This window comes from Plutella xylostella, chromosome 23 (assembly GCF_932276165.1).
Source record: "Plutella xylostella chromosome 23, ilPluXylo3.1, whole genome shotgun sequence".
NCBI lineage: Eukaryota > Metazoa > Arthropoda > Insecta > Lepidoptera > Plutellidae > Plutella > Plutella xylostella.
Window position 1 is genome coordinate 1,290,893 of NC_064003.1, and position 25,322 is coordinate 1,316,214.

Here is a 25,322-nt window from a genome sequence, read left to right on the forward strand (position 1 = left end):
CGACCACGACCTGTTGCTTGCCATTCTTGAATGTCACAAGATCTCCGACCCCGCTGTTAGCTGGTTCTCCTCATATCTTCGTGGTCGCCAACAGGCAAAACGTTGCGGTCCTTCTGACATATCAGATTGGGCTGACTTGTCTGCTGGCGTTCCTCAAGGCGGCATTCTCTCTCCCTTACTTTTTTCAACGTTTATTAATTTTGTCACGTCTAATCTCCAATGCTCCTACCACTTGTATGCTGATGACTTGCAGATTTACAACCAGATCAAGCTTGATGATCTAGACACTGGCATCGCTAGGGTGAACAGTGATCTCGAGGAGATCTTACGATGGTCACGGAGTTTTGGCATCTCTGTTAACCCGAGCAAGTGTCAAGCCATCATTGTAGGAGGTTCTAGGTTGTTATCAGGCCTAGACTATGCCACTGTACCACCAGTCAAATATGACAGTAGAGTAGTTCCTTTTTCTGAAACTGTTACGGATCTGGGTCTAATCATCGTTCAAAATCTTAGTTGGGTACAACAGCTGGACAAAGTATCTCGCAAAGTTTACGCCTCTCTCCACTCCCTACTTCGCATGAAAAATTTCCTTCCGCAGCATACTAAACTAGCCCTAGTCAACTCTCTCCTAGTACCTATTATAGACTACGCGGACGTATGCTACCTGGACCTGACCGAAGTACAGCTCAATAAGCTAGAATGCTTACTGAACACCTGCATTCGTTTCGTTTTTGGGCTGCGTAAATATGATCACGTGTCTCAGTACCGCTCACAGCTTAAATGGCTCCCAATTCGTGATCGTAGGAACTTACGTATTCTTTGTTTACTTTTCTCTATTCTCCGCGAGCCAAATACCCCTCCCTATCTTAAGTCTATGTTCACATTTCTCTCAGATACCCACTCCAAGCATTTACGATCCTCTCACAATTTACTCTTAGCTCTGCCCTCCTTCCATTCTGGCTTTATGTCCGATTCCTTCGCGGTCACGGCTGTACGATTATGGAACAATCTTCCTCACAATATTAGAAGTGCACCTTCTCGCAACGTGTTTAAATGTTTGACTCGTGCTTACTACCTTAGCAAGTTAGATAAATAGACCGCTTCTCCTGAACCGCTTAAGTATATTTTATAGGTATATATTATTATGTATGTATTAGATATTCTTATGTATATATATTATGTATAATATATTGTATGTATCGGTATATTTGTATATAGGTTAATTAGGTATAATATTAAGTGACTTAGGTTTACTATTCTTTTCCTTTTTTTTAAATTCTTTTTTTGTACACCTTATTACCTATTTTTTCCTGTACCTCCTGCGGGTTGACTGGCAGAAAATGCTTTTAGCGTTAAGTCCACCCTTTGTACTTTTATTTGTAATATCTGTACAATAAAGAGTTAAATAAATAAAAATAATAAATTATTATTATGTTGTGTCTTTACCATCACGGGACCATGGGGTCCCGGGCATTTGGAAGGCGTGCATGGGGCCGAAGCCAACACGTAGAGGCCCGTTTGACAACATTAATCTATATGAAATGTGACACCAACCGACGATTTTCCCTGTGTAAACTATAGAGTAAACCCAAGGAAAATCCCCGGTTAGTGCAGGACTATTATAGGATATGGAGAAAACTAATACAGGGTTATGGAAGGGGGTGCTAAATGGACTGGGTAACTGGGACTATGGAAGGACTATGGCCCCTGCCTGACCTATATGTTTCACACACGGATAAAAAGGCAGGGGGTGACTCGCACACACAGTAAATGGGCCCCCCAAAGCAGTCGCTAGCACATTACAGTGACGTAGCAACGAGGGGGCAACATGGCATGAGGTGCTAAGGATGGAGAGGTATTCCACGGCTCTCAGGACAATCGCGTTATCGGTCAAGATCCCTACAAGCACCTTACTGGGTAATACATCCTTCCTCGAGCATTGCTGCTCTAGCGGTACACCACTCAAGCCAGCCAATGAAGGCAAGCAAGAGGTGGGAGATCCTGTTCCTCGTCAGTGTTCACTCTGGACAACCAATAAAGGCAAGCCAGAGATGAGGAACAGGGGTTCTCCCCGGTTATTATTATTATTATTATACTTTAGGCGTACTAATATTAACGTATCGTACGATACATCGATCACAACTTAGTAATATTGCTGTGAAGGCATTAACATTGGATAATATCGATTCACATAGAATTAGAATATATTTTTTCTGAATATTTGCATAAATAAGATACCTACACCTAAGTTTATGAAGACGTAGGCATTAAGATGCCTGCCACGATAGCCGCGCGTAGACCTAAAATCTAGATAGCATGGAAACTTGAAACACTAAAACGGTGTCAGGGTCGTCGATGCAGAATGAAAACAGGACTTTAATTATCCTAAAATAAGGTCTAAAATCCTTTAATTTAGCTTACCTAGGCCTTGTAGAGAAAGAATGAAGAAAACCACGCGATGTGTGAATCGATATGCAAATTCAGCAAAGAAAAGTTATTTTCATACAAGTATCTGGTTGAAACTTGTATTCGAATGTACCTATTTCCTTCTGATAGTTATGTATTTATTAAGATGCTGGCACTTAGATATCTTCCTGTATTACGTCAATGTTTAATATAATATACCTACAGGGTGTCAAAAAAAAGTAACGTCCTACCTTGGCAGCAGTCCTATATTGACTTTTTACCAATCAGTCATTTCTCCAAGGGTGCTAAGTTTTAAATATTCACTATATGTATTTAAAGTAATATACCCACATATACCAGTGCAGTATATCTAATTGGATTTTAATATTTATGTATTTTTCAGGTACTCCTAAAGTAACACCAATATCAACAATATACTTTATAGTAGCCTATTTACACCAAATACGAAACCAACCCGACAATCATATTAATTAAATGTCAAAAAATCATTTTCCAATTAAGTACTACTCGATAAAAGGTAAGCACCGTATATCACACGCATTCAAGAGCCGGCATCTCGCATTAAAGTATGAACATTATAATTACAAGGTACTTAATTTAACTTAACCATCCGTAAGAAGATTTTACGCCTATAAATATGAGTAAACTATAAATGCATGTTTGGGTTTAATTGAAGCTAAGTTATGGTCGGGAGTTTTATTAGAAAGTGGCGGCATTTCACGGATTACACCTGTATGGATAATATTATGAATTCAATTTCAAGTTACTTAAATTTGTATGTAATTTCGTCGCGCTTCGACAAAATGTCACAAATAGGTTTTATTTTTTTATGTGGGTACATAAACATACTACTTATATAAAAAAAAAACTATCATTACATATTGTATGTTAGATGAAGTACCCAGTATGCCTGTGTTCATCACACAAACTCTAAAAAGTATGGAGTAATTTTGAAAGCTTTTTTTTTTAATATAAATTTCAACACTTTGTTTATGTGCGCATTTGAATTATCATAACCTATGTTTAAGGAATCATAAATCCAAAATATATTTCTATGAAATACAGTAATTAGTTCTTATAAACACCAGCAAGTACAGTTGCCACAAGAAGTACCTAACCCCCCCACTTGTAATAATAATTTATTGTAATAGTGTTGTACCTTTCCCCGCCATGTCAAGCTTTCAATTTACATATTATACGATCATAGGTATTCCCAATGGCTGACACCATCTCTATATTTCCCATTTGGTTCCGTTGACCACCGCGCGAGTGTCAAATAAATTTTAATTAAACCGATGGTTTGAAGGCTCAGGGGCCACTTCTAGTATTATAATTGACACTGTTCTGATGAATTGGCCTTGTTATGCTGCCGTTGGTTGGTCATCTGTCTTAGAAAGCTGTTAGCGGAAGATGTGTGGAATGGTTGGTGCGTGAATTTGTGAACATAGCTACACATGAAGGTATGCTTAGCATTCTTAGTAGAGGTGCCGGCAAAATAAATATACAGGGTGTTCTACAATAGTAGGTAAAACAGTCATTGTTCCGAATAAGCTCCTGAGTCAACCCCTTTCGGCTTATTATTACAATAACTAATAAAATAGCAATAAAAGGATGAATTATAGGCAAAAAAACTAAATATAAGACAAAAGTCAGTAAACAGTCGGTAAAAGTGACAAATACGAATAGTTTTATCAGTTACGTTAGTTGACAATTACTCCTCTTGTCTCGACCCCCACAGAATATAAAAGTACTACGTTTATCAGCCGCTAGCATGGGAAGATAATGGGAGGACGATGGATGTTAATAAGTATTAGAGGGTCTACTCTTGATTCCCGATATCTAACCAACGTTAAAAACCCCTGACATTCAACACTTAAAGACACATAACTTTTGAACGGCAAAGCCGATTTTGATAAAATATGGCTAAGAACACTCGGGGTAACATTACCAATCACACTAAAAGACAAAGTATGTTATAATCATGTACTTAATTCTATCGGTGTCGATGAAACCCTTTCACAAAAACAAATTTTTCAAGGTGAAAACATAAGGAAAAGCTTCACATGCTAATATTAGGGTGCAATCGCAATGTAGTATTTAAAATAATTTAAAAGATATTAAAATTCTTGTTTTTACTTTTAAATATACGTGCATACTTTCAGTTTGCGCTTAAATAAAATCTTAAAATTAGCACTGCCACGTGGTTTGAAATATGAAAAAGTAGTCTAAACTATTTTACGAGTAAAATATACATAAATATTTTCGAAGTGTTTTAATGGAGCCTTTGACGATTACTTGCAGAGGTTTAATGAGTCGTAAGATACGCTTACAGTAATCTGACAGTAAGCGGTTAAGAATGAAAACTTTGTTATAATCCTACCAATAGTCATTAGAATCAACTCCCAGATAACTATGCATAGGTATAGGTCCAGATTAATATTATACAGATCATTAAATTAAATATTCTCAGGTAAAAGGTTAATTTAATTTAATTGGGTTACAGAAGCAACAATCAAAACACTCTATTTCACTTCACTACATTCTCCCAACTGTCGCATACACATAAAAAACAAAACACTGGCAGGATACAGCTGCAAGAAAAAGAAAAAGTAAAAAAAAAAACACGTTCCATAATCAAATTAGCGTCCTCGGAATTAAAAATCATATCGTGGAAGTGATGGGCCGCTCCGCTGGGCGCCACAGCGACACGACACATACCATTCCGTTTTACGTCCGTAAAATCGACAGATAATTGAAATGAGTTCCTTGTAAAAAGCAGGAAAACGATTATAGCCATGCCTTTTAAGACATTCGAGATACACAAATGGACTTTGTATTAGAATTTATGTCACTTAAAGCGAGATGATGTAAAGAAGAGCCGACGGTTTTACACGCCATAAAAATATGGAGACGACACGAATGAATCCCACTTGTCAATCGAGGCTTAATATAATAATCGTAAAAATGTTCCTTTAGATGTGCCACGGGATTTAGGCATGGCGTCACGGGACAACTCCACGTTAGGAAGGAATTCGACATGAGACTAAAGCCTTTTATGAAAATAATAATGATTTGAATGATTATACTTTGATCCGTCAGTACAGTAAACATGTCAAAATCGAATCTAACGGTTTAAAAAGACAGCAGCATTTTAAAAGCATGGCGTTTTGAGAGTGTATGATTAAGTGACCATTTCGTACAACAGTATACAGTGACACGTTAGAACTTACAGCAATGACTACAATAATACGAAGTTGCATTCTCACCCGCCGGACTGCTAGTTCATTCCGCGTCAAACAACAAAAGATACAGGTAAAGACCATATTTAGCCATATTATCGTAAAAACGACGTGTTCAACTGTCTCTAATAACAGTGTAAGATCGTCAATGTCGGATGTGACAATGGGACGTTACAACAGTGTTTGTAATAAAAATCCTTATTTGAAAGTTGGTACTGCGTTGACAATCTCTTTGGCTCATGTCAGCTCATTATTAGGAAATATTCGATGTTTCTATTTCTAGTTCTAGCATATTATTGTTTAAAATGTGGACAGATGTGATATCGGTTACTAAATTACATTGCGTTTCAGCTTCAGATGACACCCAGTCAGTGACGCCTGACGTTGAACTGCGATAGATTTTAGAACTAACCGTAAACAATTTAAGAAAAAAATCTTTACTTAAAATGATAATGTACAAAACAAGCGTATCGAAAACATTAGCTTCAATTAATATTCATTTTGTTTTATACCAGTGCATAATAACAGTCATTTTATTATATTAAAAGTCGTTTACACATTGGAGGCGTACGCTTTCATAAAACTTTTACGATCAGTATAAGTCGAAATGGACCAATATTTAATATGCTAAAATACATGGAGTCGATTTAAAATCTTGTTAATATCTCAAACGATTGGACGAGCATGGTTCCAATAATTAATCGACTAGTAATTAGAAAGAAAGAAAACGCAACTTTAAAATTACAATAGTAACGGGAAAGACAGGATTTTTTTGTGTTATGTACTTAAAAAAGTTATTATTAGGAATAAGTAAAAAAATACATTCCAAGCATTATTTGAGAATAATGCATCGATACGTACAAGTACCGACATCTGTCTTGTTTGTATCTTAAAAAACTGTTTTATTTTTATTTTCTATTCTTTTTAAGTTGGACAACCGAGCGGTTGCGCCATGTGGTGTCACAGACACGAAAGACAATGTAAAACTTTTTGGATTCAAAAAAAGAACGATCTGATAAAAATATGTTCCGGAAGGCCCAACCTGTAACCCCTGGTCATCGCACCACAGACTATTAAACTCCGAGCGCTATAATGCTGAGCATGCACCCTTTAATATTCATAAACACGTCGGCATAGACAAAAAAAAGTTCGGCACTCAATCAATCATAGCGTTTTATTGTTTCGACAACGCGTACGCTGCATCAGAGAACTTTATTAAAATGTTGCCAGTAAAAAAACGAAGAAAAGCACGTAACGTCTTTGTGAAAGACCGTAATTATAAACTTTAACACTGAATAATGTGAAAAATAATGGAAGCGGTTGGAAGCCTTAATTATATTTTTATTGCATAGTTTTTTAACCATCTCGGTGAGCTGTGGTATTTTAGTTTTAATTTATATTCATACTTCATACTGCGGTGAATAGTTGAAAGAACCTACAATTTAGCCGGTAATTAACTGCCGTACGGAGAGAAAATGCTCCGTTTTTTAAAGAGATTTCGATTTTATCGAAAGCAATTACCAATAATATTACCCATAATTAGAATATTAAGTACTTAATAATTACATTTTAACTAAGATACAGTTAGATATTGACATAAGTACGAGTAATAACTGATTTAATTTATAAATGGAAATAGTGGTCCTAAACTAGAATGAGTAATCTAAATAAAAAACCGTGGTAAGTACCTATAAGTATGATGAATGCTCTTAATTGATATACAAATGTATTGTACCAAAACACGACACTTTTTCGAAAATAGAGATTATTTACAGGTATATTTTAGCCAAATGTAGCCGGTAGTGACTGAATGAGGAATGCAGAGGACAGAGTGTTTCGGCGCTCCTTGGAAAGGCGTTGTTGATTCATCATCATCATCATCATTATCAGCCCGTATCTGCCCACTGCTGGGTATAAGCCTCTTCCCTATCACGCCATCTCTTCCGGTCCTGTGCGAGTCTAGTCCAGTGTCTAACGGCCACCTTAACAATGTCATCAGACCATCGGGCCAGCGGTCTGCCTATTCCTCGTTTGCCAGTTCTTGGCCACCACTCTGTGACTGCCCCAGTCCACCTGCCGCCGTTGTGGATTTTTACATCAAAATTATGAGGAATCATAATAAGGAAGGGTTTTACACAAAAGCCTTTTATAACAAACCTCTTGTAACTCCAATATACTTGCTACTCTGGTAAGGCTTTACGTGTTAAGTAAAACCTACAATTACGAACTCATTGGACAAGATCAAAGGCGCCGCGCTATTATGAAAACTACATTATAAATAACGTCGGTACTTTTTCTTGCCCTATTAATCTTATTATTAAGAAATTGACGGTAAATTGAATAATCTAAAAAGAGTGCTCTATAAAATTTTGGAAGAAATGGTTTTGCTCGTAATTGCATAGTTATCATAATTATTATTTATTTCATTTTATCGTCATTCAAAATTTAATAAGCAAGCATAATAAATATGTATACATACAATAATTCCACACTTACAACCCCAAAATAACTAACATACAATCATTAAGGGCCCGTACAGGGTGACGTGCCGCGCCAATTTTGGGTTTTCAATGCTCTTCACACAGCACACGCAGTGACACGCACACATGTAAGTTTGCACAGTGGGTCGATAAACTTTTACTCGCCAACTTTATTGACAATTATTTTCAAGTAGTGATTTGAGGGTAAGTTTAATTTTTAATTACACTGGTAAGCACCAGGAAAGAGTAGAAATTAATAGGGGTGCCACTTTTCTCCATACTCTACTTGTAGAAAGGTAACTACAGGTATTAAAGTGTACATAATAAGTTATACTAAGGGTATACTAAGCCGAAAGGGGATGACCCAAGGGGTCATTCTGAACAACTTTAGTTCTACGAGTTTTGCAAAAACGCAAAAAAAATAATCGTTTTCCATGGTAAAAAGTCACGTGTCAACAAAGTTTCTATGATAAAGGTTTTTTTTGGTTAATTTTTAAAACTCGTAGAACAAAAGTTCAGAATCAGTCTCACTTGTTTTAACCCGACTGCCGAAGGAGGAGAGTAATGTTTTTTGATTGTATGTATGTATGTTTGTAAGTATATTTTTTGGTGGCAGAATAATATTTTTTCATATTTTTAGAGTTTCGTACCTCAAAAGGAAAAAAGCAACCGTTATAAGATCTCTTTGTTGTCCGTCTGTCTGACTGACTGTCTGTCACTGCCCTTTTTCTCAGAAACGGGTAAAGATATCAAGCTGATATTTCGCATAGATATGAGGAGTACCCAAAAAAAATTGGGGTACTCCCTCTTCCATACAAGTAAATTGGGGCTGATATTTTTTCCGGTTATTTTGATGGTGTAGGTAGGGTATCGTTGAATAGGTCTTTTAATATAATAGGTATAAAAAAAGGTTAAAGTATAATTATTTGGCTTTTACCCTTAAATTTGGGGACCACACCATAGACAAATCCTAATTTAAAAAATGATTTCAATAGATGGCGTGATTTTATGTTGGGTAACTCAGAATAAGAAGTGATGATATCTCAGAATAATAATGGTTAATGGTGCTATTCCGCTGAGCATCGAAACCGGTGGGACGCTAATGAAAAGTGGTCATGGAAATGCACCAGGGTAGACCCTGCTCCTAGAACAAGGCATGAGTTTGTGATTTGTGTGCGTGAAAAGCGAGGATGGAAACTTTGAATATTTTCTTGATTTTTTTATTATTGATGCAATAACATATAATTAGTATTATTCTGAGTTACCCACCGAAGTCACCCCGTGGCAGGTTGACTAGATAGGTACTTTTGCAAATCACGCCATATATCGTTGTTTTTATTAGTGGCTACTGTCTATAGAAGAAATTCCGTCATTGACAATTTTACGTTACGAATGAATTTAGTAAACCCAGTAAACCTAACTAATCCAGAGGAAACCTAAAATATCTTTCTCTCTCTCTTTGAAAAACATACTTAATAGCCCAAACTCGATTCTATTCTATTCTCTGTGGGGGTGTAAGTACCTGCACCTGGCTCTCTCGAGTGGAACCTTTGTGCATATCCCCAAGGTCTAAACTGCCTTCCTAAGCTTGAACCATTTCCCACCACGCTGGTCCACTGCGGGTTGGTGGGTTCACATATCTAGATGTGCTAAATCTAGATATGCAGTTTTCCTCACGATGTTTTCCTTCACCGTTAGAGCGATGGTAAACATTGTACTTAAGTTAAAAGAACTCATTGGTACATGTCAGCGCCGTGATTCGAACCCGCATCTCTTGCGTGAGAAGCGGGCGCTTACCCGACTGAGCTACCACCGCGCCCAAACTCGATGCTTTTAGCTATTAAATCTTTGAAATAAAATTCAGTCACCTCCGTGTTACTGCCCTCATCAGATCCTCACGAGACCATGCCTCAACCAGCACCATGAGACTGTGTTTTTGAATCCTAACCTAATCTTCCTACGTATTGTCATCACTTAGATCCATTCACTATATTCCTGCTCCTCATCCCAGGGCCGTGGGGAGGCACGTCAGCTTTTTAAAGACATCAGCAGCAGACTAATAGAAGTCTCAAGGGACCCTAGGGCTGGCACTTACCTATCACAAAGGCTAAGCATCGCTATATAGCGGGGTAACGCGGCCAGCGTCTTGGGTACCCTACCCGACAGTGGCAGCGATCTGGCCAGCATCTTCTTTTTAGTTTAATTTTAATTTTATATTAGTGAGTTTTAGTTAGGCATTAATAATTATAATTTAATCAAGAAGTACCATGGACTTAACTAATAAAAAACATTATCATTTAATTTATTGAATATAGTATAAGAATTATGCTTCCTCAATTTCAAATCAAATTATGTTGGTGTCATAAAAGTTGAAAAAGTGCAATGACAACCAATGTGCAGTGATTTTGTGTCTGTACACAATTAGATCGCGAGCTGTCAGTGCTGCCTAAACCGACGTGACCCTTCTTTGGAGGCCACCGGCCGACTGAGTCAAACGTCGCTTGTGTTTATGATTTTATAACACAGAAAGCCGCCATAGATATTTGTATGAAGATTTGAGGGAAAAAAATTGCTCAAGTTTGGGATTAATTTACACAAAATAGGTGTGTGTTTATTAAAAAACAAGGTATTTAGCGCCTAGTCCAAGCATTTATCTTTATAATTTGATAAGAATCATATGAAAATTCTTGATAATTACGACACAGTTGTTACAATACGGGAGTGTGATTTACTGGTTTTTCGTAATTAATTTACAGTTATCCATAAGCATTTACTTAAATTCGAATGATTCAGCACCTAGCTAGACTCTTCGGCTACCTGTGTGATTTTTTTCAAGGCTGTAGAGCATCATTTACTACATAATTCTATGACAATGCCAACCCTCGATTGCCTATTGCAGACCCTTAATACTTACAACCTGTCTTACCACTCTGTACCCAGTAACACTGAATCAATGGGCGACCCAGTTTACAAAAAACCCAACAATGGCCACGAATAAGTCCCACCCTTGAAGTGAAGATACAACATCCCTCTTTACCCCACAATGAGAGACCACCTGAGTTCCGGAAGCTGCTACATTAACCGACTGTCGCAAATAAAACCAGTACACGTCATACAAAACGGCTTTGAAATCAGGTCAGGTTATGTGTGTATTAGAGGTACAGCTGTCTGTATTGTAAGCTCTAGATCAAACTGGGTTCAATTATAGCTGAAAATATATGAAATTCATAGAAGTTTTGTGAGTTATACGCCTTTATGTGTCAATAAATAAATAATTAGGATTTCATTCGCAAATATTATGTGTTACCTTCGATAATTAATAAATATAATTAATGTTTTACGTTATTTCATTAGAAATACAAACTGCCACTAGGACACCCCGCCTTTATCTATCTTCTAAAAAAAAACTACAGTCCTGTGTCCCAAATAAAAACTCCTCCGCATTTTTATACATACAAAGTAAAAGTAGCTTTCCATTTGTACTACATGTCCACATTGTCCACTGCACAGTGACCCCTCACACTTTACCCAAACCAGTCTTGGTCAAGGCAAAATCACGACTACACAGACCAACATGCACTGGTCGACTAATCGAATCAAAATTATATAGAGTCACCTATTTCAATTTGATCGATGGCTTAAGAAAAACATTGTACAGGTACTGTGGCACTCGCTAAGCTATACATTTTGGATTTTGAATGATTCGAGTAAATCACTTGTACAAAGTGGTCTATTTAACAAACAGATGGGTATAACATTATGTTTTTAATTTATTATAGGTAGGCAACTAGGCTGGCCAGTATTTATACACTTTTCTAAAGTAATTATTAACTTTATTCATGTGAGGTCCTTTGAACGAGATAAGAAAGGAATTGAGGTACCAGCTAAACGAGTTCATTGAAAGGATCGAATAAGGAATAGTTAAGCTCTAAGGTATTTGACACACGAATTATAATATTGTTGTAAGCAATGTTCGAGAATATAATATCAAATACAAAAAATTATGATGTGAAAATCATTCAGCAGTGAATTAGGTACTTTATGTTATCTATCTCGTACGAATAGTTTTTTTTGTATGCTAAAAAATATCCTGTGTGAACTTAAATTATCGATATTAAAATATCGTTGTGTATATAAATGAGACCTAATTAGTTGTCTATCGGCAACTGTCACGTATCAGGTACACTTCGGAAGTGGCCCGGCTCGCAGCTGCTACCGAAAATACTAATCCGACAATTAGTATTGAGCGCCCATCGCCGTACTAATTCAATGACTGTCTGTTAAGGCGAAGACTTCTTAGATATAAATTGCATATAGTTTATGGACACAGGATATATTCTTGAGTATAGTTCGGATATAAAGGCGATAAAAGTAACCTCCCCTGTGTGAACATCAACTAACATGAACTAACAGCTCATCTAACCACACCAAATATTCAGCGTCTTCTGAAAAAAAGAGAACCTATTTAGCCACAAAATAAAAAAATACTTTATTGGACAACTTTAAAGGCTATTTACGCTTAATGCTTATGCATATAATGGACAAGAAAAGAAAAGTTTAAACAGATCTACTGGTAGCCTTAGAAAATAGTTTATAAATTAGACGAAATTGGCCCAGCGATTGTAAGAAGTACCGACGAAAGCTCTGCTCATTCCGAAAAGCTTTTAAAAAACATTCACTTATTATAATTTTTGTATATATATCGAAATTCGAAAAGAGTTCTAGCAAACATTTAGAAGCGCCTTAACAGTAGCTACTAACAATTCAGCCAGCCCCTTATTTGGACGGTCTGTTGATATGAGTGACATATGAATTACACTGTGAGAGTGTCAATAGCATTCATAGACAGACAGACTGACAGACAAGGAGTCATCATATTTTATTTATATAGGAATAATAACGGTTTAATAGAAATTGATGTGGTACTTTTTCTGTCATTAATTGTTTGCCAAAATATTATTATAAACTTTTTTATGGATGTTATTTACACGGTAGCTTCTCAAAATTCAAAATAATATCTCCAGTGTCTAGACATGTTTTGCAACGCTACCAAAGTTTTGTAACTTGAAGCCAGGGCCGATTCCGCTGATGTGCGAGCAGCTCTCTACATTTCTTTGAGCCTTATAAATACATAATACAGGGTGTTTCAAAAAGGGTATACTAAGCGGAAAGCTACATGTGCTGCATGGTATACCCTTTTTGCAACACCCTGTATAACACTAGCTTTTCAGGACATACAGGAGATGAGCTTTCAAACATAATGTTTATTATAATTGAAGTAATATTGACCCCAAATGGCATTTGAAAAGTCGTACACTGTCGTACGCACCACCCAAATCCACCCCTTTCAGCCCATATCTTTTCTATCAAGTTGAATTCGACAGCACTACTTAAATAATAATATTTTGAGATGAGAATATGCCCCCAATTCTTTTATTTTCTTTTAGAAGAAGTAAGAACAATATGGCTCCCACACAGCTATATTACTGAATTTTATTATGTCCGATCGCGACTCGCTCGATTGTTTTGCAATAGAATCGCGACCGCTTTGTAATAGGTACAAATAAAACTAAAACTACACTAAAACTACAATTATACATAGTACATTTTTTTTACAAGATGATAATGTTCAAAATTTTAATAAGTAATCAATCCAAGCTAATATGCTAAGCATGTGCATTCGTCGAAATGATCAACCTTATTTTTTTCAATCGTAACTTGAGAGGTACAATATTAATACTATGAATATTTATAAACAAAGCTCTTGTAATTTATATTTGAAAACATATTCAGTGAACGTGTAGACACAATAGACAACACATATTTAAATTAATTATGTGTCAGTACAGACATCTATTCAGCTATTGAGTAGGCGTTTAAGCTTGGTCAAGGAATTGCTATAGAAAAAAGCACTTGCAGCTATATTCCAGTATTTTTTACTGGATTTTAGGTTCTAACATTTATTTACATTAGAAAGCTTATTATTAGGATGCTGTTTTACAGTACCTACTGATTTGTTTCATAGAATTTTCCTGATACCTAAATTAAATTAAAAAACTTTCCAATCCAGAATAACATTTACCTAACAACAAGTAGACGTACATTTAATTAATATTTTATTTGTAACATCAACTTCTTGTTAGCTTTAAACGCAAATTGGCGGCAATAGAAAATTCACACTATTGGTATTTGATTGTGTTTATAAACTTTATGGTCTTCAGATTCAACAGAGAGATACAGCATAATTTATTTGGCAATCGAATATAATAGCTGGCGCCTAAATTTGCATTGACCTTTTGGAGGTTTTTTATAATAATTCCAGTCAAAATAATGGGCATACGAATCAGTCAATATTATCATCTTAGAAGTTTTAAGCATTTTGTTTAGTGTGATGATTAGGATGGGGCAAGGTAGATTTTCCACAGAAATCTTTATTTGCATTTTACTAATAAGATCCCATGACGACTGTTGTAAAGCCCCAATACCGTATCAGAAACGTAGCTTCAAAACATTACAAAGTGACGTTTAACATCGCTTTATCTATGATTTCATGAGTGCTTTATAATGTTATGTCTACATCGACGAGTGCAATGACCTTAACAAAAATATAGGGCAGCTAGGAAGTCATACAAATCACGACATAATCTGTGTGAACGAACCGCTATCACAGACCACTCCATCTAATCTGTAGCTGAAAACTACTCGAACATTTGACCGAGGAAAACTATCGATAAATTTACACAACTCAAATGCTACCTTATAGTAAGTGCTTTAAGGTATTTTTTTGAAGTTATTACTAAGGCTTTGGTGGTTTTATTGCGAGTATTTTTTATAGAATGACACTGCGGTCTGTAAAGAGCCTGCTTTAAATGACACTATTTTTCTGTCCACGTTGTAAAATATCATATGTTATGAAATTGTGGTTTGTGTTATTGTACTACACATGTGCTCATCTCAGGATGGCTTGTGACTTTTGACTCACAAAATATCACATAATGTATAAGATATTCACATAAAACTGACAGCCAACGATTTATTTTATGTGTTTTTAAATCCTCATAAGGAATCCCTAGTTTGACACAACAAGGCCGTCCTAACAATACACAAACACAAACACGTTTAGTTAAGGAAAAGTATTTTCATAAATTACTACATTTTAATAGTCATACAGCCATTCACAACAGAAGTTAACAGAACTCAAAAGAAGAAAACGAACATGACTGCCAATTTGAAAATACATCTGAAATCCTTTTAATTCATTCTCAAAATGCCGCGAATAAATGTTTACTTCATCTTAACTTGGGTATACTATAGATGCTTTGACAGCGTCAAGGGAGCAACACAGTAGGGACATAATCATAGCAAATAACTGCCTTCCATTGTAGTTTCCAAACGTTTCTGACAAAACTATTTGCTTGAATGTCCCTAACGGTACTAGACGCTATGTATCCAGATTTACATACGCCAATACATAGTATTATATAGCCGTGTGACAGGCGAAGGCACTGGAACTTATTGACAAGTTTTATGTCCTTTACACTGAACTGCGCCTTCGACTAGTGGGAAAGGTCAAGATGTCAAAGAAACCAATCTACGTAGAACAGACACATCATTCGACAACGGTGCAATCTCTACCAATTACAAAGCAATCACTCACATTAACTAGTATTTAAAGTGTGAGGTAAAACTAACGTAATTGCAAGCTATGTGCAACGTTTGCTCAATATTATTACCTTTACTAAGTGCTAAAACTAGGAATAAATATTTGAATTGAATGCGTCGGTTGAGGTTTAATATCCAATTGCTATAAAGGTAATCTAATAGGTGTGAGTTGCAGATGCACTTCAATACCAGTAGTTTTAATATGCATGTTAAATAAACACTATAGAAATCCAATTAAAGTAAAGGACCATTTGAACAAGCGGATAGTAATAGTCGTTTGCAGATACCGACTCCCGTGAGCGGAGTAAAGTATTATGCACGTAAAGGTAAGCCTAGTTCTATAACACAAAATGGAAGCGTTAAAGTGTTATACTGCTTTTACCTACGGATTGTATAGCGACGGTAAATATAATTAATTGTCATGTTTTTAATTACATTTTTTATAACAAACAAAATCCTTTGGAGAGTTTAGCTGCATTTTTTTTCTTCATAATAGTTAACGCTATTTAGGCGGTTAGCTTCATGTTTTTTCCGGTTCATATATATTTTCCATATATTTTAAAGGTTTCAGACACATCTTAACTGTATAATCAGCAGTAGAAGATTATTTCCCCCATAAGTCTTTGCATCATTCACATATATTTTTTGGTGGTGACTGTACATCACTATTACCTTGTAGTTAATAATATTTAAAAAATGTACTCACGTGTATACAGTTAGTAGCATCCAGCACCGCAGTCGCGCTCCGGGAAGCCACGAGACGCAGCGACCAGTCAGCGCACAGTCGATACAAAATACAATATAAAGCATACCACAGATGTGGCGTGTCTGTGCACTCGCTACTCTATGACCGCGCGACGCGTTTTGGTAACCGTTAATCTAATTGATGCTTGAGTGTTGCTTTGACTAGTTTTGTTCTACTATTTTATTTAAGTTTTTTTTTGTTGTGGTTTTTTTTTTGTTGTCTACTTGTCTAAGCACCGGCTGTCGTCAGCCGAGCTGAAGTTGATGCAGTTCGCGGCAAAACTGTGGGACACTGAGGATACACTCTGCAGAGCACGCCCCAGCATCTTTGTTTTTATGGAGAATTAAATTTAACTTTTTATTCCAAAAATAAAACTAATTCACTGATGTCAGAACGCGCGCAAAATCCTTTCCCATGTTGTTGCACCTGTAACAAACACAAACGGCATTGTTAAATGTTGATAGACCGATAGTTGAAAAATAAGGTGAGGTAAACTGAGGATTGAGTCAAATTCGAACCTGGCACCCAGCGGCGGTCTGCAAAGCCCTGCTCATAAACAAGTCACACCTCCCAGCCCCTTTGTTTAAACGCTACCAAGACATACAAAAACTTTTTATTTTTCTCGCAACTCGAACGAGAAAAAACCGCATCGCAGCATTGTGCAAGATCACAACACTCCCGTCATAGACAAAGCCTCCACGGGCACCCGAGGTGTTTATTATATCGTCCCACGTCCGATCCGAGCTTACTGCAAAAAACAGTGTCCTCAGGTAAACGAACGACATTTTTTCCGCACGCGCAATCTTATTATGCGGGATTTATGTCACTTTTTGTCGCGTCCGAGCTAATTATTGTTATCTCTTTCTGCTTGACCGTAGCGTTTTCTATGCAGTAATAATTGGTCACTAATTCTCCTAACAGCTTTAGAAGACGTCACTTTTGAGCGTTCCTCGGAGGCATTGTGTGGACACAAAGCCACCCGCGACGCCCACGGAGCCTTTAACACTTTAATTGTGCGCGTTCCTTCGAACATCTCATTCAGCACACTATCCTGTTAAACCTCCTTGCTCTCAGTCAAACTTCTTTCCGAACTGGCGACTTCTGTTTTTAGTTTTTAAAGATTGTGATTGCGTTCCATTTCCAAAAACCGCGGCGTCATCGGCCGCTGTCAATTTGAGTGCAAATTAAAATCTCGCCGTGCGGCGCGCTCGAAAGAAAAGGCACAACAATAAAATCGATTTTAGAACTGGGGCTCGTATTATTTTAGCCAACAATGTAGAAAACCATTTACAATAAATCATTTTGAGCGTTCGGTCGGTTGAGCGTCGCAAAGGGTGATTTCTGAGTGCATAAATAAAGGTGAAGGTTGTGAGTGTGTGGTGGAGGAGGAGCAGGTATAGGTGCAGGAATGTGGCCGCTGTTTGCTCAACAATTAGACTCTCGGCGGCGCACAGAGCTCACGATTATCCCGCCTGGTTATCGAGGCTGCGTTCATTACTACTTATCGTGTAACTCTTCATGTAGTTACAAGATATGGTGCAGGGAAGGAAACCGGAAGAAATTTAAACTAAGCCAAGACCCGTAATTTGTACTCTGTGTTTAACTTTTCCAAAACTTGTACTAAAAAGTATAATACTATATTTATACACATCTTTAAAAATAGATACAGCAAATTGCCATGAAAACCTTCCTACTTAAACAGCCTTCATTACTTACTCTCATTTAAAAACAGAACAAAAAACTGCATGACCCAGCTGTATCCGTTCCGAATAGTCGCGATTCAGTCGAAAAAGGCCCCTTTTGTCATTACAATAAAAGTTGCTACCGTGCATTTCATTTGGCCGAGAAGGGGGCTATATCTGTGTCAGTCAGCAATCCATAAATTTCGCTGCCACTATTTATCATTTGTGCTCGCAAATGAAAATGTTCATTAGTGTTTTGTGCTGTATCGCGAAAAATATGCCATCGCTGCCTGGACAGTGGCGGAAACTAGTTGCTGCCTTGGACAGTGGAGGACGGTACTTACATAAAGTTTGAGTCTATGCATTGTTCTTTTGTCTGAATTCGATGTTATCGTTGTATATGTGGTTTATACTGCGAGGCAGTGTATAATGGGGAGTAACGCGTGTGAATTTGCCGCTAGGGGCGCTGGTGTCGACTGAGGTTAAGTGACATTTTACTTTTCATATAATTTGTTTGGCGGGCTTCGTGATAAATTATATTTTCGTTCATTTCCCTGTTGAAAAGTGATCTCTTTTCGCGAAATTATCGCAAATATGGATTATTTATCGATGAATGTGCACGCTTTGAAAGCTGAATTAAGGAAAAGAGGCGCATAAATAAGCGGTCTCAAAGAGCAGCTAATTCAGAGGTTAGTTTGTTTACTGTTTACAAACTTATTTTTTACGAAATGTATGCTTGTTTGCTTAGGTAACAGCTATGTTTTTGCTTTTTACAGACACCAAGACTATGACCGTAACAGTAACTTGGTTGTTAACGTAGAGGACAGCATCATACAACAAAATGATTCAGTGTATACTGTTGAATGGCCTTAAGAAACTTTGTATAGCAGTGTAAACACTAAAAATGAAACTCCAGATCTAGATATTGTCACCAATGAGTAACTACTTTGGAATTTATGTACAGTGTACGGTGGCCTGCGCCTAAAAGTATACAGGCGGAGTTTTTAAAATAGCGATCCCTGATGATGAAGGGACCAGCTACATCTGTTATAAATCCGGGGATGTGTTGTGTGTGATGTGTGTAGCAGTGGTGTTTATGTGGATGTGCTTGAGCAGCATGTGAGCTCGAGATCGCTATTTTAAAATCGCCGCCTGTATACTTTTAGGCGCAGGCCACCGTACATACCATCGCTCTTACGGTGAATGAAAACATCGTGATAAAACCTGCATATCTAGATTTTCGAACCCACCAACCTGCAGAGGACCAGTGTGGTAGGAAATGGTCCAAGCTTAGGAGTGGAGTTTAGACCTTAAGGCGGACATGGACAAAGGCTCCATTCGAGTGAGCCAGGTGCAGGTACTGACACCCCCACAAATAATAGAATACTTAGTATACTATACTACCATTATTAAGTTTCAACTAACAACTCAACCAGCATTCATTGTGTGGATTACTAATGTGTTATATTTTTTGTATAGCAGTGTGTTTAAACGGAGAGGATAAATAAAAGTTAAATCAGTGTGTAATTCTTTTATTTTTAGTGTATTTATTAAATGCCTAATCCTTATTTACATTATGTTCTTTCTGAAATTGGTTATAATGATTTTCACAAACACGAGATTATCGGATAATAATTATTTCACAAGCCACTGTTTAACTTTATTTGGCGCCAATTTGATAAAGTCGCCTTTGATAAATTTGACAGCTATGGTACCTCTTTACCTCAGTCGACAGTGGCGCCAACTGGTGAGCAAAAAAACGGTAGTCCCCATTGTTTAATGTTGTACTAATATTATATTACATTTATATGATAATTGCATCGTTTAGCAATTTTTTAAGTATTTAATTTAACTAGTAGCTAATAGCCGCCATGCCTCCATGAAACGCTACGAAAACGCTACGAATTAAACCGTATTCGCATAAAATATAGAAGATTAAGAAAACGTACCTATAGTAAATCCATTGTTACACTTATTACAGTCATTTACACTAAGTTATTTAAATGATTTTCCCTGAAATAAAATCTTTTTTATACCTACGTACAAACTTTTCCTATATATACAAAAACAAATTCTCTAGTAATGCTTACAAAACAGGCAATGGTATGTAAATTCCTACACATATTCCTCTGCCCACATAAGTAGTGAGCATTAGAAAATACAACTTCATAAGAAAATTCATTACTTCAGCTCGATATAGACATGAATATTTAGAGCCACGGGGTACACCATTGTACGAATAAAAAGAAATATTTCTTTATTCTAATACTCTGTCAATGTATTATATGAACCAGAGAATCGGGTTATATTTTATTTGATCATATTTTATAGGCATATTGCATACATTTATTTGATTAAGTACAGCAAAGTGCTAAGTTATTTGAATAAGAAAATTGAAGACATGTTTATCGCAGTACAACATTACTCCTTTCTTATTGTACTTATGAAAACCCTGAAATAACTAGATACACTGTTATAGCTGAGAGCGACGCCTTTCAAGACGGTACATAATAATTATTTTACTCTACATTATCATAAAGTTATAAAACTCTTTAGAAAACCCGACAACGCGACTTGTAATTATTTGAAAAAGTTGTTACAGCCACAACCTGCTACTCAAATACAAAACAAATACAATAAAAAGTCGCATTCAATCGAACACAAGTCAATCAACATTGTCGGTTCGTTTGTCACCCCCCAAGCTCGGTAAACAACGCAACTTGTACTACGGGAGCTCAGAACAAAAATACCCCGCACTCAGAATACGCGATTCCATTCTATTTCAGGTGAAACATAACTCAACGGGGTTGGCTACTGAAATTTCAGACGCGAAAACATCGAAAGAGTTTGATGCTGACTGGTTCTAGTAAGCGTTGTAAAGGTGAGTGTAGATAACGGAAAATAAATTGTCGTATAAATAATTCAATTTATTAGGATTTTAAATATTTATTCCTATATCGTAGTCTACTAACAATTTGGATGACTAAACATTATTTAAGTATATCATTTAGATATTTTTATTTCATAAACATAGATATTGTACAAATATAATAGTTACTACCCATATTTTCTTTATAGTGAAACCTACAACAACAGACTTTATTGTAAGGATATTATACACATACAGGCCTGGACAAGGAATCGTGCCCCGAACTTTTCCAACTAAAACCACCGCTCTGATAACTACTAGATCGACATCACATAGATATTTGATTTTACATCATTAAGTATCTTCATGAACTTGAAAATATGCATAAGCATGTCAAGTTTAGCAAAGCAAACACCTACAAAAATTTGATTACTCAGAAAGCCACTTCCGTTGCAGTGAGTACACAAAATCGTCCACCTTCAATGGGTTGACCTTATTTTATTGCGTTTAAATTGCACAGCAAATACCTATCAACACAACGCTTATTCATAAACTTCCCGGAACTAGCCGGTCATCTGATTCTTACGTTGTAGTGTTTTAGCGGGAACTGTCCCATAAAATTATATAAAATGTTAACAATTTATTTGTCAACATAAAATTCTTTATGTAATTTCCCACATTTGCTGCGCTTAGAATGGAATCCGCGGAATCCACTTCCACGTATTTGTGTCATCAGACCGGAGTATTTATAATAATGCATTGGCAATAAAATAACACATAAATACTTTACTTTACATATTTATATTAATTCCAAGTGCAAAAATATATTTAAATAAACATTATATAGCTTGAATTCAATTTAAAAATTCAAAATTGGAACAGTGTGCACCGATCCTAACAGTGGGGAAGTTTAGACGCGCGATGTCACAAAGTTTTGTATGAAAACACGCACCAAACTGCTGCAGACGATTTAGATGCCATTACTAACCATCCGACAGATTCATGTGCGATAAAACAACTGCGAGATTCGGTGTTTTATTGAAATTGCTATGCGAATTACGCACACGCTTCTCAGCGTACGTGGATTAAATTTTTATTATTCTCTCTAGCAGTAAACTATCTGCTTTGCATCTTTTACGATCGTAAATTAATTTATTAGTCGAAGTGTAATTTACTTTGTTTGCTAATTTAATACAAGTGCGAATTTAGCATGTTATAAAATACGTAATGTACGGTAAACTAGAAGTACCTGTAACATTTTAATTATCAATATAATGTTGAATATACTTATAAAGCACATACTTAACACACAACTAACTAAGAAATTTCTGATTAAAAAAAATAACATCACACGCGTAGACTACCGTGTAGGGGAGGCGGATGTAATTGTACATTGCTGCAAGTAGTGGTTATATTCTTAGTTCCAATAAATAGTCATTTTGGGTATAAGAACATTGACCTAGAGAATTCTAAAGTGATTACTGATAAATACTTCGCTATTCTTATGTGACGTGACGTGTTATTTCACTATCAAAACGCACCAATATTGAGCGAGTACACCGGAACGGAACGGTAGCAAGGAAAGGTAAGTTCCATGTTCCAAAAATAACGTTGAAACTGCGTACCTACTCGTACTATGCTATCGCAGTTTTTCACCAACTTCGAAACGAGACGGTTTTTAAAGCGAGCATTTTTCAGTGAATGTTATTTTGAAAGTTTCAGATCGTAAACATTATTGCAGCAACTTACCGACAAACATCACTTTGCTATTTTAAGTTGAATGTAAAAGTGGAATACGGTGCGATAAAATAATTTATCTATGGGATATTGTGTACGGTATTTCATAAATGATAGTAACTCAAGAGACTGGTATCCCCTAGCATTAGGGGTGAATCACGATCTTTTTAGAATTTCATAATTACGTCTTAAAATCTTTCATCATCATCAGCCCGCTGGACATAGGCCTCTCCCAAGGAGCTACCACAACACCCTGTCCTCGGGACTCCTCAACCTGCTTTTTGCCTAAGGTCGAATCATCGAAGAATTGTAGAATTCTCAGTAACTTTCAGAACATTAACAAATGTTAGTTTTGGCAATTTATAATTTTCAATAAATCATTAAGTGCATAAAGATTAATAATCAAGTGAAACCATCAATAAACCTTAACAATCTTTACAAAAAATGTGTACTTTAAAACCTTAGCTTTACTTAACATAAACGACGAATGACAGTGCAGCGATATACTCTGCTTACCGAGTAAGGAATTACAAGGGGTTGTTACTCTGTCTACAGCATTCGGAGTAGTTATAAAATTTTCGACTAAAATACTAAAATTCCGACCGAAATACTAAACCAACCTAACAAAACCGAAATACCTATCGGCAGTCTAGAAGTTTTATAATTTAATGTCGTATTTTAGAGTCGGTAAGTATTCCAATTACAAGTGCCACAAAGTATGTCCTTACGTATGCCTTTCCAACATACATAAGTACATACAATACAATCAAGAATGCATCTAACTTGATGAATTTGCTGGTGCAGCGAAAGTTAGTTTCATAAGCATACCAATATCTTGGTAGTATATTCTGAATGTGTGCATAAATAATACCTTCTTATTATTAAATTTCAAAACATACACCAAGTATTTTCCCAAAAACTTACTTAAACTTTTTCCAGATAATAACACAAGCCGTTGCGCGTTATAACTAATTAATTACAACTCATAAAATTCAAATTACCCACTTGCCAAGCTCAACCTTCAATTTCACATAATCCCCGGCTAATATGGAGAAATGTTGGCATTCGGCCCATAAATATAATTGTGAGAGACGCTAATCGACACCGATATTATAATCAAACGGTAGTACTGTTAGCGACGGCAGGCAAAGAACAATTTATAAACTAAAAGTTGCATAAAACGCATTTCACTGCAACGACAAATGCGAAGTATTTATTGAAATTTCCTCCGTACCTGCTCTCTCTTAACTTATTTTTTAATAGCATTGGTGTAAATAGAAATTATTTTAAAAGCTTAATATTAAAAAAAGCACAAAGTAAAATAAAAATAAAAACCAACCAACAAGTCCAGCGGCAAAAAATCCAAATCATAAAGGGCACAAATAAAATAACAACCAAACAACACCACACAAACAGAATGTTTTAAACGATACACAAAAAGGAAACACTTGAAACAATACGTTTGCGCTGAAAATTCTTTACGCACTTTTACAGACACCAACACATCAAACTTTACCGTTTAGCGGGAAACTGCCACTTCAAATTTCGAACAGTCACTGAAGCTGGCCGGTTACGAAAAAGGAAATATTCAATGCACGCGGATTCGTTATTTGAAAGTTTCGCGTCGGCTCGCGGGTTTGAATGTCGAGTGTGGAATATTCGGTTATTAGGGGGGAGATGTTCGCATAGCTGTGGCTTAGATGAGACTGTGGTCGCGCGCGCGATGCCGCTCCCGCCGCCCTACTAGCGCCGCCGGGACCTCCGCACCCAATGTACTACCAAATCACACACTATTGTTTATAACCTCTTTGATTGGCGAAAAAGTTTGTATAGCTAAAAATAATTCAGGGGTTGGGTGACGTCACGCGGTGGATTTTCGGTGAATAGAGACATTCGCGTGCAACTTTGTTATGTTAGGTAACAATCGCGTTTGTTATACAAATTTTGTAGATTTAGATGTCGGTTGAGGGTTTGCAGTTTTATTGCATAATTTGACAACTGACGCAGTGAAGCCGGGGTCAATTTGAACGAGTTAATTAAAAATAATGAATTTATTATACGTGCATAATTTATTACGAACATCTTACTAATAAACAATAGATCACAAAACTATAGCAAGCCAATAAACCAACACTGTAAATTGCATCCAAAGTTGCAAAGCAACCAACACGCAGCTAGCTGACACATCTAGAAGCGGTCACAGAAAGTTCCCAAACGCAGCTCCAATACAATCAGTTTATTATGTCACCAGTAACCCAGTTACAGCAACTTTACAACAGGAAGACAGAATCCGCAGGATATTCCGGCAGCCCGGTGAATCAACTCGCTCTATGCAGTCCTGTAACAGGACTCCAACTCTGTGTTAGTTATTTTTCCTTTTTTCTGAACGTCATTGTTCGAAGCGGCCAGCAATATTGTCCAGCATTTCAATACACACGTATACAAACTTTTTGCGATTGAAAAAAAGTAAAATTACCTTCG

General features: G+C 36.5%; 1 protein-coding gene across 2 annotated transcripts in view; it reads right to left on the reverse strand.

The window, feature by feature from the left end:
* Positions 1-24,586, reverse strand: part of LOC105388826 — a 77,234-nt gene extending 52,648 nt beyond the window's left edge. Inside the window, exons 1-2 of one of the 2 annotated variants that reach the window (XM_048629368.1) lie at positions 24,358-24,586; positions 16,515-16,979 (exon numbers count right to left, since the gene is read on the reverse strand). In XM_048629368.1, the coding sequence (XP_048485325.1) occupies positions 16,515-16,618 (104 nt within the window). In that variant the 5' untranslated portion in view covers positions 16,619-16,979; positions 24,358-24,586. Of the gene's footprint in view, positions 1-16,514; positions 16,980-24,180 lie in introns of both variants that reach the window. The other variant, XM_048629367.1, reaches the window with a different exon arrangement.
* Between the last annotated feature and the right edge of the window lie 736 nt (positions 24,587-25,322).